This window comes from Trichoplax adhaerens, genomic scaffold (assembly GCF_000150275.1).
Source record: "Trichoplax adhaerens TRIADscaffold_5 genomic scaffold, whole genome shotgun sequence".
Taxonomy (NCBI): Eukaryota; Metazoa; Placozoa; class Uniplacotomia; order Trichoplacea; family Trichoplacidae; genus Trichoplax; species Trichoplax adhaerens.
In genome coordinates this window covers 5404470-5418307 of record NW_002060947.1, presented here as the reverse complement: position 1 = coordinate 5418307, position 13838 = coordinate 5404470, and the positions used below count along the sequence as shown (strand labels likewise).

Below are 13838 nucleotides of genomic sequence, written 5' to 3'. Positions count from 1 at the left end.
AGAGATTATTTTCAAATTATAGGAACAAAAAATTAGCAAATTTACAAACGTTCTCATGAACATTATGCCTTTAGATAACAACATTTATCAGAATTACCATAGTGGATAACTTCTTATTTCCTCGCTTTTGCGACGTATTCATCATTTCAATAGCTACTTTAACTATACTTTTAGCGTGTGTTGATTGATATTGCGGTATTCCACTAGCTACCATATACTTATCGCCCAGTGTTTCTACCTGATCGTGGTACAATTATAACAAATTTTTCGACCATTAACATAGTTTATGAAATATCTATAGTCCTATATGGACTGAGAATATAGCAAAGATCTTATTTTCAATGGTACTTAGCTTGTAACGATATAAAACTACACCATTAAGTGCATTCGAGTCTAAAATTTTAATTTACCTTATAGAATTCATCACCTTGGCGATCAATAATCTGATCAAATGTAATATATATATCATTCAGCAACGCTATTAGTTTCGTTGGCTCAATATTTGTTGTTATATCTTGAAATGTTGACACTTTACAAAACATTACAGATGCCATACTATGTTTACTTGGAACAGCTTTGTGGCCAAGTCGAAGCTGTTTCGCTACAGAAGGAGGCATGACTGAATATAGTAATTCCCCCGTTAAATCTTTCTCCTTTTGTAATTGCTGGTAAGTATCAGCTAAGCGATCATTTAATGTTTCTAGTTGCAACATCATTTGATAATCATGGCGAAAATGGTCAGATCTTAAAATAACATTCCGGCTAGCATCATAACGTGGTATATCGCATAAATATAACCCGTGGCTTCGCAATTCTTCTAAGCTCGATATACTAACTGAACAATGAAAGAGCATCATTTCATTTTCCTCTAAATATATCATTTGGCCTTTAAATCGTACGTCAGACCATTGCAGATATTGCTCTAGAAAACTTGGGCATAGTGGCTTCATGGTTAAAACAAATACGGTATTAATATGAGATAGAATAGAATGAAAGTCGAATTGAATAACTGGTCTCACAATTTTAAATATTTTATCCATTTTCAAGTCTCCTAAATAAAAGCCTGGTATCATTCGTTCAATAACATGGCCCAACTGTTGTATAGATAAATCTCGATCGAATAAGACATGAAAAGGAAAAGCTCGACAAAAAGTGGTCGGCGCAATAAAATTGCATGTCTCAGAATTCTTCGTTTGCTTTCCTTGACGTTGTTGATAGATAGGGATGGATGATATAGTAGTTGAGCTAACAGCTTTAGTCGATGTTGTAGAAGTATTATCGGCAGCAATACCATTACTGGTGCTACTAGCAATAGACCGCCGCAATCGATCATGGCATTTGATTCTTGCTTTTGCTGGATTTTTGGAATAGATTAAAAATTGGATATCGTCTAATTGATTTTGTCTTGTTTTAACTACTTCCATGTTAATATCAATTAAGTGAATTTTTTCAGCAACTTCTTTAATGATTCCTACAACAATATATTCTAAGTTGGGTCGAGTAGAGTAGTAATGAAGTGTTATGGTATCATTATCGCTGTTGTATTTGCATCGGAATGATGGAGCCTTCATTCCTGAATAGATTGTGGCTAAATGATCGTGTAAACTGTCTAAATTGTTGATAAATTCGAATAGATTACTTCCCATTACTTCAAGAATTCTTTTATATCCTAGTTCTTCGCAAAAACTAACAAAAAATCGGCCAAACGTTTCCAGTAAGTCATTAACTTGGATACCTGCGCCATGATTTGGTCATTAAGAAAAGAGAAACATTTTAATTTGTACCATACGATAAAATCTATGCTCATTATGTAAATTTATTAAAGAGATTATTGATCCTTCAATCTTGCGATGTCGTGTAATTGTGAAATGGTTAGTGTGAATATCCAAGAGGAATCAGATATCGAAAAGATTGAATTAATACTTTCTCAGTCCAACAATTTTTATATGGCATTATGGTACTAATCAAGCAAAATACAAGCAACTAAATTTGTATACTGTACTAAAGTAAGGACGTTTCACTTTTTATATCAATTAAAGTAATTTTATGTTATTAAACAAGCAAGGTTTGATAGTATCATTATTTTAAAATAGATTTTAATTTGTACATTACTCAAACTGCATACATATCAAACTTTTGCTAATGTGGAATGAAATCTTCCGTTATAAATTATAATTATTAATCACATCTGCTACTGTGCAAGGTCATCTATCGACCAGTAGATGAAGCTATAATTTAGGTAGTCTAGAGCTGATTTAGTCCGATAGTCGTCATCTGATGAACCATAAAGTTTTCAATTTTTATATCAGAATGTACATTTAAAGTTGTTTTTATAGTACTGAATAGCGCGTAAGTATAGTACTTTAACAAGTCTAAAGTAGAGTAGTTCTACGTAAGCCTGTCAAATAGTTTTCATGTTTTACAAATTTAGATACTTTTGATTTTGAAGGTTTAATTAAATTTGCATTTTACTGCTTTAACGAAAATTTAAAGGGTAAATTAAGTTTTTAACGTTATCCAACCTAGTAAAAATTTATGCAATAATAGCAATTTCTCATACATGGAAATGATGAATACTATACTTCATGAAAGTATTAAATTGATATAAAAAATAGATTTTTATCATCCTCCTTACTGATGCTTATTTTATTAATTAATAAAAATAATTGTTTGACTAAGGGCAAAGAGATAGAAGAACGTTTATAGTATTCACAACTTCATATCGATAAATTATAATTTTTAGAACGCACAAGATAAATTATTATTTACAAGTGCAGTCGCTAGTAAGTAATCCGATTAGTGTAAAGAAATTGTGACGGCTAATACAGACTAAAGCTACGAGCTACTAATGTATTTAAATTTACAGCAAAGCTTAATAAGTTTAACCTAAAACTTCAGATGCAGTCTTGACCAATTCGAACGTAACATCGTCAGCGTAGACTTTACGTTGTATAAAATAACTGCTATTTGACATTCCTATCTTCTCTCTAGTCATAGGGAAGATAATAAGAATCAAAATTCATAAACAAGAAGATATAAATGACCGCAAATCAGCTTAAGCAATGTTTTAAGTACAGTTATTTATTACCTGATTGAATCCCAAGCTTCATCACCAAAATTACGTTTTACAAGTAATGATAAGGCATGATTAATTAAGCCATGCTGTTGAAAAAAGAAAGATTCATCCATTAATAAATATATATCCAATCAAGTGTATGGAAATAGAATCAATTATTTTATTACAGTTTTATCTATTTTAATTCAAATATTACGCTAGAAAGGGTAAAGACAGTAGCATATCATACATTGTTTTTTATTCAGTTTACATTTCAAGTATGTTATCAAGAGTGTAAGAATTTGAAAACTCATAAAGGATCGTATTAAATAATAAAAAGGATGTCATAATTTTACTCTCAGTGCAAACCTTTGCATGTTTACTAGAATAAAAAGGACTGATATGAAAGTGTTAATAACGGGATAACACTTTAACTTAATTATTTCCATGATGTCAGGCATCACATTGAGTAAAAGTGACATTTTGTATGAAGAAAAATAATTCGCCCTATCTACTAATTAATTTTAATGTTAAGGTTTTCTTATCATTCGTCATTCTTACTAGTGCAATAGTTGGAGATAAAACCATTCCAATTGAATATCATAAAGACTTAATTAATGATGCTAGCTGTTTGATATCTATGGAATAGGTACGAAGGTTGAAAGATTGTAAATATCTTTAAAGTAAAAGTTCCAAATTTTTGAAGCAATTTTGCAATTGCTAATCTAAAAAATTAATGTAATGATTTATACCGATAGTAAATGGTACATGGTGACGATTTGTAGTCAGTATTTTAATGTTTGATTATAAAGTGTTGATGATTGAAAACTTTAGGTAAAATAACCTCAATTTATTTAGGTTACATCAAATATTGTACATCTTGAAGTCTTTAGAAATAAGGGTATTGCTAAATAGACAAGCTAAGCAAAAGGACCTCACAAATACGAATATAATATGGTACTTGTCGATTGGCTAATATAAACCAACTGAATGAAGATATGGCACGTTGCATATGAAAATCTGAATAATTATAGTTAAGAAATATGATTTTCTCGACACAGTTATATAAGGACTGTATTCAATTATTTAATTAAACTGAAATTTATCATTCTTTTACGGTAGCAATTGAAAACTACCTATCGGTGCTACCTTGTGCTTTACAACGAATATCTCTATTTTTCAAATATTTAGGCAGTTTGAGATATATTGTATCAATTACTATTAGAAAGTGGCCTACTTCCTATTATTACGTAAGTGCTATTGAATTGATTCAGATTTATTATCACTGGATGTATAAGAAATATTCAGACCAAAAATCATGCAATTTAAATCAATTTACTTAATATGTAATAATTTTTTTATTGCAAGCTAGTACTTCTAATTTTTCCTTATAAGACTATTGTGCATGGAAAAGGATAGCGGAAATAGTAGTTTTAATGGTGAGATTCCTCGTTTGATTTGACGACTAACGATAAATTTACCGCTCAGGATTCATATACAACATGTACCGATACATCGTATACTATATATGACAGCAATAAGAAGGGATTCTTTAACACTAATTTCTCAAGTTAAATAATCATTTCGAAGTTGTATGTATATGAGTTAATAAATGTAATTTTAATTACAGGATGGAATAGGAATAGATCAAGAAATATGTCACGCTTTAAAGCAGACATAATTATTAATATAAATTTAAATGTTATTACACCAACGATAAAATAAATGTATCTTAATAGCTAAAATTTTTATTTTGAAGTTAGCGCTTAGTCCGCAAGGGATGGAAATTACTAGATAAATTTCTACGTGGACGTATTTGCGATTTAATTAACTATATAGCTGAATAAACTATAGTGATTGACTGCAAAATTTGCTAATTTATCTCCTGGTAGGATGACCTTTATTACAGTAAGTTAAAGTTTATGGGGCATGGTAATTTGATAATAGGTGTTCGAATTTGTACTTTTGTATCGCTTTTATTAAATAAATCCATAGGAAATTATATTAGAAGACAAATCCTCAGCTATAAACTATCTTTCTAGGCTATATGTTCAAACTAGTATAACCCATATACAAATAAAAGGTGAATATGGCTAAATTAAATTAGCCTTTCCTTGCTTCTCTCCTAAATCTTGCTCCGATACCACCAAGTAATGGTGAAATTCAAATTATAAAAATTTACTGACTTAATAATTAATTAGAGAATGACTTTTGTTATATAACTGAAATTTTGAAATTTAAACTCAAGGTAAACTTTCCTGCTGTAAAAGATCTTCTTATGTGTAAGTATCTGACAGCAGTTGATTTCTGTTTAATCTAATATTGTACCTTTTACTTTTCTATACTATTGAGAAGTGCATAATTAAATGTTATGATAAGAGTATCGATTAAGAACTGTGTTTTCCTCAAACTAGAAGGAAACTAGAGCTTGCATGTCCCTTTTGAACTAAAAAATATCTAGCGTAGAAAAATGGAAAATTCAATGTAGCAAGATATGACTACGAAAACTGCAATCTTTTGATACTAATAATCTAACAAATACTCGGCAGCTTATTATTTCTTTATTACGAGATAAAAGTAGATGAAAATTGTAATATTATTTTCTATTTATCAATTCTTCTATACTTAGAATTTACTAATTTCTACTGGTAGTTATTTTGTTTTTATATAATTCTATTTATTGGCTACAGAGTGATAATACAGGTACAAAAATTGAAAGTCTGAGCTTCATGATACTTCAAAAGTAATAGGAGTTGTGAAATCAATTATGCTATAACGTAATCGTTTTAAATATTTTAGAATATGCTTAAATCGTGATTAAGATAGTAGTTAGAGTGGATTCCGTCTACTAGAATTAGTTTCTCCGTTTTAACTTACCATAATGACTACAGGACGATTCGAACTGCTTGGAAATATCAACAGCCAAAATTTCTACGTTCAAAATTTATGTTCGCATAAGTTTAATTAAGCTTGAAAAAGGAAGAAAACATGGAAATGGAAGAGGAGAACTCTAGTAAACTTATATAGATATGGGTTTCTTTAAAATAATCATTAGAAATAGAATAAAAAATAATATACAAGAACTTTTTGTCAGTAGCAGAAAGAAACAATAATGAAAATAGATAAACAGCAGCCTGAATCCTTATTGTTATTTTTAATGATTTATGGTGCAATGCTAAAGGTAGCTTTTAGAATTAGTAACCTTATGGAATATTTAGCAGAAAGAATAGCTTCAAGATGAATAGTATTCTAATGCTTTTAATTAGATCAATTAGTCTTCTTTACGATAAAGAAGGTCAAAAATAATAATAATAGGAATGACTAAAGAGATAATGGATAAAGGAATTTATCTATATTATTATAATAAATATTTAATATGGTGATCATCTCTGCGAGTGCCTGTCCTATTGTTGATATAAGCTCTCGAATTGAAACTGATAAACTTCCTTATTCTCATCGTTAAGGCTCAATTCTACTAAAAATAATAGATATTGTTATACTAAAAATTGATTTCCATGGCAACATAAGTCTTGATTATCCTTACATCGATTTCAACTTTGATATTATTTGTAATGCAATCTGTGTCATCACTTAAGTGACGTATTTATAGGATTAGAATTGTCTATTTGACGATGATCAGCCTCATTTATTATGAGTGTTAGGTTTATTGGAATGCAAGCCATTTTATTACGTAAATGCTGATCGAAGATTTATTAGATATATTTATTGTAAATAGAAGATGGTCTTTTATTTAATACAACTATAACATACTTCATAAGACACGAACTACTGAACAGAATCGAATGCAATATTTATTGAAGCTAAGGAACTATTGAATATGACCAACTATTTGAAGCTAGGCGCTAGGAAGTACTTATATTAGAATTGGACCACAATAACCTAATGTAACGTTTTATTAGAATTAACGACGGTATTCCTTAAAGAAGTATGGGTAATTAAATTTATACTTTCTTTAGAGTCTCTAGTAGCCCCCATTTTAACATAAATTATTGATTTTTACTTTTGTTATTTCTTTGGTTTATAACTTCTGTAAAAGTTATATATAATTTCTGTGATAAAGTATTTAATGATAAAATTTCTTTGATATTTTTGGAAAACATAGAATAATAGTTCAAAATTCGTTATCATCACTAGATTATTAGTCATAGATTAATTTATTACAGGTCATTAATTAAATTTAAAAGAGTTACGGTAGAGGCTTTATAATGTTAGATTGTTATAATATTTAAGCTTATATAATTACTCTTAGCTGAAATGACATCATTAGATTTATAAAGTAGCAAATTGCCTATTGTAAGTTCCTTTCTATTATTATACGATGAGGTAATGTAGCTATCAGCTTTTGTTTAAAAATGACTTTAATGGTTTATGATATATCATATTCTTAAATGCCATAGCCGAAATGAAATTTTGATATTAATAATCTTGCATTGTCAGCAATTTTATGTTCCATACAACTTGCTAAATGCCTATGTTTCGCAACTTGATTTTCATCTGAGTGTTATAGCACTAAAGTATCAAGCTGGGACAAAATAATTGTTACGCTAATCAATAATTTAATCTTTCATATCTACTGAAGTCCATATGGGAGTGTTGGAATTTTTACCTTGGAAATTTTAATTTCAAAAATATTCTGTTTAGATCGTAATTAGCACGTTTCTTACTGAAATAGAATATGCAGTTTAACCATCTAACAGTGAATATCAGTTCGTTAGACCACATCAATCAGAATGTAAAAATGAGCAATATTTAACAATATAATTTGTCATGCCTAGATAGACAGATAGTTATTTATGAACTAAAATAGCTAAATCTTAAGTTTTATACCAGTTTTGTTTAAATTTATGCCTTAACTCGTAAAGCTGGTAATAGTTTATAGTCAAAAAAGAATGAAAGCTTAAAATTTGGTGGTGATAGATTGTTATATCATACAAAATGTTGTTTTGAAAGTATTGGCAATATAATTTATTGTACCTAAGTAAAAGCAAGTGTCGGGGTACTAAATCCAACAGTTTGTGTTCTTTTGGTTTTGTTAGGTCATATCTTAAGCATGAATTTAATGCTTATAGAAAATTCGTAAGCTTAATATTGGGTATCGTTACCTTAATGTTGGTTCTGATAAGTAAAATTATGACCAGATAGAATTAGTTTAATCATCAAGCAAGACTTAGGTATTTATTGATAGCTATTTGCAGTATATCTACAGTTTTCTAATAAGTAAATTTTTCTACATGCTTAAATAAAGTGTTAGCTAGCTAGAGTACTGAAAAATTTATCTTTTCAGTTTTTAAATTATTTTGAATTTAATACTTGATTAAATTAAACGATACGCTAAAAGTTCACTAGTAAAAATACCAATACTCAAGGGATCTTCCTCTAATCTGAGATACTTATATCGAAAATGTATACACACTAGATGTTTAGACTCCAAGCGAAGGCTGCATTGAACGTTGACCTCTATAATCATGCTGAATTTTCGTGGACTACGAAAATACTTTATCGCGATCATTAAATGTGAATACTTCAAAATAATATTTAACAGGCTAAGCCACAATGCTGGTTAATCGAATCTACCATGCCATATAGAATAAATTATTACCATACTTTATATGTAATTTTATAGGTGTTGTTTCAAAGTTCGTAAAAGTGTAGATATCATCTTATTTATAAACATCGACATATCATTAGTTCATAAAGTAACCGCAGTACTAAATTTATTATAAATTTGTACATTGCCTATAAATTTTGATTCTAAAGGAAAATGATAATGTGATTACCACTGAAATGAAATGTTTATAGATTAATTTTAGCTGAATCGCAACTAGAATTAGCGCTTTTAAGAATTGATAGTTATGATAAGAAATTAAAAACGAAAATCGAGTAGACTAACACTTGGATAACGTTAAAAAAACTGCATATTTCTTTATATGGTACTTAATAATCGATTCGTGATCAGTCAGTTCATTATAATGATATGTAAATTGCCGTATGATAAATTATCAAAATTAAGGAAGATAATAATACGATAGTCCACGGATTTCTGTTTTGACTAGAAATGACATCAATGATGAAGTATTTTAAGAAAACAATTCCGATCACAACACGGTTCATAATAGCAATTCAAGATCTACTTTCATAGGAATAATCGTGAAAGTTAAAGATTTTAAATACGTCTATAATCATAGAGATTATAGAATCGCTTTCCTAGAATTGCGTCACGGTGCGAATGATCGTATGCAATTAAATGACTATATCTAGTGAATTAACATTTATATATGGTGGTAACTGTTAATGGCTTACAGTAAGAACCATGGTAGTTATTATTAGTTACGGTAGATTATGCTGCACTGTAGTAAGAGTTCTTATAATTAATTGATTTTAATTGATTATGGTACTATGTCTAGTGACGCTTGTGATTAATATCTTGAAGATACTCAATTTTAGGTGATACCATAAATAATTTTGTGAATGGGCATGCTATGTCTAGTTATCTAGAATCATTAAGTACATGTCAGCGATTATGAATATCTCTGCATTAATATATCTATCCAGTAGGGATTAATTTTCATAATCTTAAGATGACTTATTCATGCTGGCTGCTACCTAAGGGTATTTAAACTCGGCAGATAGCTGAATAATATCGGAATTCTTTAGTCGTTTAACGTAGAAGCAAAGACGCTTAAATTCTTGTGAGACGGTTAAGGGATACTGAATCCCGGAGACTTTAGTAGTTTAGAGATTTGTTTTACGTTATCCTTGTCACAAAGCTGGTTTGTGACAAACTGTTAAGGTACGAGACAGTTGGTTTCGATTTCGATTTAGTATTAGATACCACGATATTGCAAGGTACCATTGAACAGTTATCAAAGAGTAAAGGCTTATCAGAGACTGCTATTTAGTTCGATCGGTGGATGATAGAGACAAAGTAGTCCGCTATTACTTCATAAAACGCCATAAAAAATTTTCTGTAAAGCTGATGTTAGTGTTACTTACAATAATGTCAGATAATAAAATTATTGTCCGGAAGCATATTGTTTTAATATTGGGTAGTCTAATAGGCGTCAATTTATCTCGCATGATGGTTTGTCGTTCAAAATAGCCTATTAGCATAGCAGCAGGATCGGTAAGCTTCATAAGTGAATAATTAAAGAGTTTCTGCTAGTTATGCATACCTATTTTTTAATTTGCGTATTGTCCCGTATATATTTTCAAAAGCTGAAATCATCAGCTGCAAAAATCGATTTTTTATGTAATAAATTTTAAATAGAATATGAAAAGAAATTCAGATTAAATATTGTGACCAATAGAAGGCTATATTATATATCTCAACAGACGAGAGTAAGTAAGCGGCTAAATTAATGAATAGTGATTAATTCTATTCTAATATCTATACATGTGCTTTATAATTTTATAAAATACTCAAAACTGAATGAATCACGTGTTATAGCATCAGCAGAACTGTTATGATTTAAAAATTATACCGTGCCGTAACGAATTTGTCTATTGTCGGAAAAGAACAAAGTTTATGTGGCAGTCCTATAGTATTTCCTTTATGTAATTAACATTGTTAGCTTCTACTTTTTTGGATTCATCTAAACTAAGATAAGAACGATGAATAAGTATACAAAATTGAAACAATGAAAATTTCAAAAGTAGAAATAATTAAAATTATGGAAATAAAATTATGGTCATGTATATGAATTCAGGAAAAATTTTAACTTTTAGTGCTGTATTTTTGGGATCTGATTTTTACTATTCAAGCATAATATCATCATAAAAGTAGCATTTACGTCTACATAGACTTTTCTAAGTGCCGTTTGTGCAATATTTAGCTTATTGTAGCCCTGAGAAAGCAAAATAAGCTATAATGCCGTGTGCACGCTTAAGAATACAATTGCGAGATTTTGCTGTGTCACTACATAAATGGGTTGTATGATTAAGATGAAACTAAGTGCTAACTCGATAAACTCTGGATTGATTTGATCTTGTAGTAGTTAGTATCAATACGATAATGAAATGATAGCAGTTACAGTGCACAAATATCTTCATTTTCAGGCTAGCTAACGTAGATTTCTGGAGACAGAAAGCTAAACCAGGATGTAGTATTTAACAATTATCACTAGTTAATATGTTGTCTAGTAGTCTGTTGATGTTACTCCTGTCATTTTAATTTGGCCTGATCAATTCTTCGGAATACTTACACTCGTTATGTTATAAAATTGACATTACAGTCTACTTACAATTGAGTTACGGTGAAGAAAATAGATTTTTTCAGTTCATTTTCATTTAATAATAAAAAGCAATAGCAAAATGTTCTATTACATTTTCTATTAGTTATGCAAGTTGAATTTCAAATCAAATTCATTACATAAATTATAAATCGATCATTTAGCATATTTAAAGGCGATCGTTGGCGTTAATTGATCAAATACTGAAGTTCGCTTCTGAAGAAAGCATTTGCCTTACCTATAATATATCTTTAAAATCCTTGGTGAGATCCACTACAGTTTTTGCAGAAACTTTTTTGATCTTTAATTGAGCAAATAATCTAAAATTTTTTTGGACATACAATACAATCTACCGTTACTTATCTATGTATCCTATAAATTATATGTCTTGTCAGGAAATGATCTCGTTCCATCAGATATTTCTATAATAAAATGCCTAGCATTAAATCTTTCAGTATATAACATATACATATATATATACAGAACGTAATGCGAGATTAACGTTAGTGATTGAATTCAGGGCAACGATAACAATTGATCATTGCATAAAGTTTATAAAACTGTTCAGACAATAGCAGTCTATGTTTTTTCCTTGACTCCTATGTTCTAGAGCTCGCTTACATTGAAATGAAAGGCAATTAAACTCGCAATATACTGTTGCGGCAAGAAAATTCAGGCCAATAATCAAATTTCGAATTTTATCTGAGAAATTGTATCGAGACAAAACTGATATTTAAGTAACGTTACTATGGTTATTAGTTACAAAGTTCTTTCTTTCCTCAATCTAAGCTATTATTATCTAAACTCTATGATTTTTGTCGATACTATGCCTACCAGTGTAATTGTAACATTCTGTATGATACTTTTAGTATCGCTAATTATAAAAATTATAACTTAGATTAGTTTCTGATATGCATTTAATTACAGTTATGTTCTAGCATAGTGTATTTTAATACTTGAAGGCTGCATATGCATATGGTGATATTGATTATTATTGCTAAACATAAACAGAACTATTATTGATATATTTCGATATTATAATATACGGTAAGATATGTATTATGCTATGACTCTGGAATACTACTTTGGACGAGAGATTTATAAAAAATAGGATGATGTATTAGGAACTGTTTAAATATGAACTAATGAACTCTTAAATAAGGATATGAGACAATCACAACCAAAATAACTTATTTATGTATGGAAGATTTCCTATATAACCAGGATCTATTCTTGTAATAAATTTACTATTGTGGCTGATGAAAATAATTCTAGATTAATTTTATGCCTAAGCTTCAAGGCAATTACTGAACTGTATTGCAAAGTCCTCTTTTCGTTAAGTTTGATTGTGACACCTATAAAAATTAAAGGACTACTACAATCTACTCATAATTAATGTACGTGATTCGTAATTTTCTTTTGGTTATGTAACTTATATGAAAACTGCTTGTTTGCGTAATAAAAATACCGATAGGATGTCTATTTCATACGTGTTGCTCTGCAGTATAGATTAGATATGTGTCCAGTAATTTTCCTAGATATGAGGTTTTGTAGATTATCCTTTCTTGGCAGTTACTCTCATTCGCTATTTGCAACTTTTATACATCTTATAAACTAGATAAATTTAAAATAGGAAATAGTCTGAGCTAATAATTATCGATTTTTAAGTTATATTTTAGCCTTTTGTCCGCTTAATATAATGATTTTTTGTCTAGATTTTGCGATCTTTTTTAAACAATAGAGAAAGTAAGAAACGTTTTTTAAAGCATTCTAATTAATATAATAAGTAACCCAGGGAAAGGGTCAGAATATCATTATTCTACGGCTACAGTAAATATTTCAGAAAGTATTTGAAAGTGGCATAGATAATGTTGTAATCAATTAGAATGTCATGGATGCATTTTATACAATAAATCGCCAAAAATCGTAGGACATTATCAGCATGTACTACGAACTATAGACGCCTAGACATAATTACTATTTAATCATCATTATGAAGAAAATTAATAATACTTGATACTTTTATTACTATAATATTTACAAAATAGCCGTATAATCTATATCGTTTCAAAGTGTAATCAATTCGTTACTTATTCATATGCAGATGCCTTAAAGTAATATTTCGTATAGATTTTATAATAGAAAGTCATAAATTTATAGCGGTGTAAATTAGTGACGCTCATGTTAAATTATCTTAATTGTTAGGTAATTCAATTTTATCCTAATATTAAATAGTACTGAAATGTTAACTAGTCGTCATCTTGCTGGAAAATAATAATTTAATGTATCATATTTGTGTTACGCTATAAAAGCTGCAAATAGTAGCTATTCCTGGTACTTTTACTCTTTGGGTATCATAGAATTGGCATTGCTGTGTCCCGGAGTAATTTTCACGTCATAATCCTAGCATGCTCATACATATTAGATGGCTTACTTTGAATCATTGATGAATATCTTATCTATGATACTTGAATGTTTGTGCAGGAAAAAAAAAACATTTATAATAATATCTTCTAAATAATGACAATTAATTG

General features: G+C 29.2%; 1 protein-coding gene across 1 annotated transcript in view; it reads right to left on the bottom strand.

Moving 5' to 3' along the window:
- TRIADDRAFT_25317 (uncharacterized protein) overlaps window positions 1–3189 on the bottom strand; it is a gene marked incomplete at both ends in the record, with an annotated part of 4183 nt that extends 994 nt beyond the window's left edge. Inside the window, 5 exons of the mRNA XM_002112489.1 lie at window positions 98–238; window positions 411–1201; window positions 1298–1735; window positions 2887–2987; window positions 3089–3189. Coding sequence (XP_002112525.1) covers window positions 98–238; window positions 411–1201; window positions 1298–1735; window positions 2887–2987; window positions 3089–3189 — 1572 coding nt within the window. The remainder of the gene's footprint in view (window positions 1–97; window positions 239–410; window positions 1202–1297; window positions 1736–2886; window positions 2988–3088) is intronic.
- Window positions 3190–13838: the final 10649 nt, after the last annotated feature.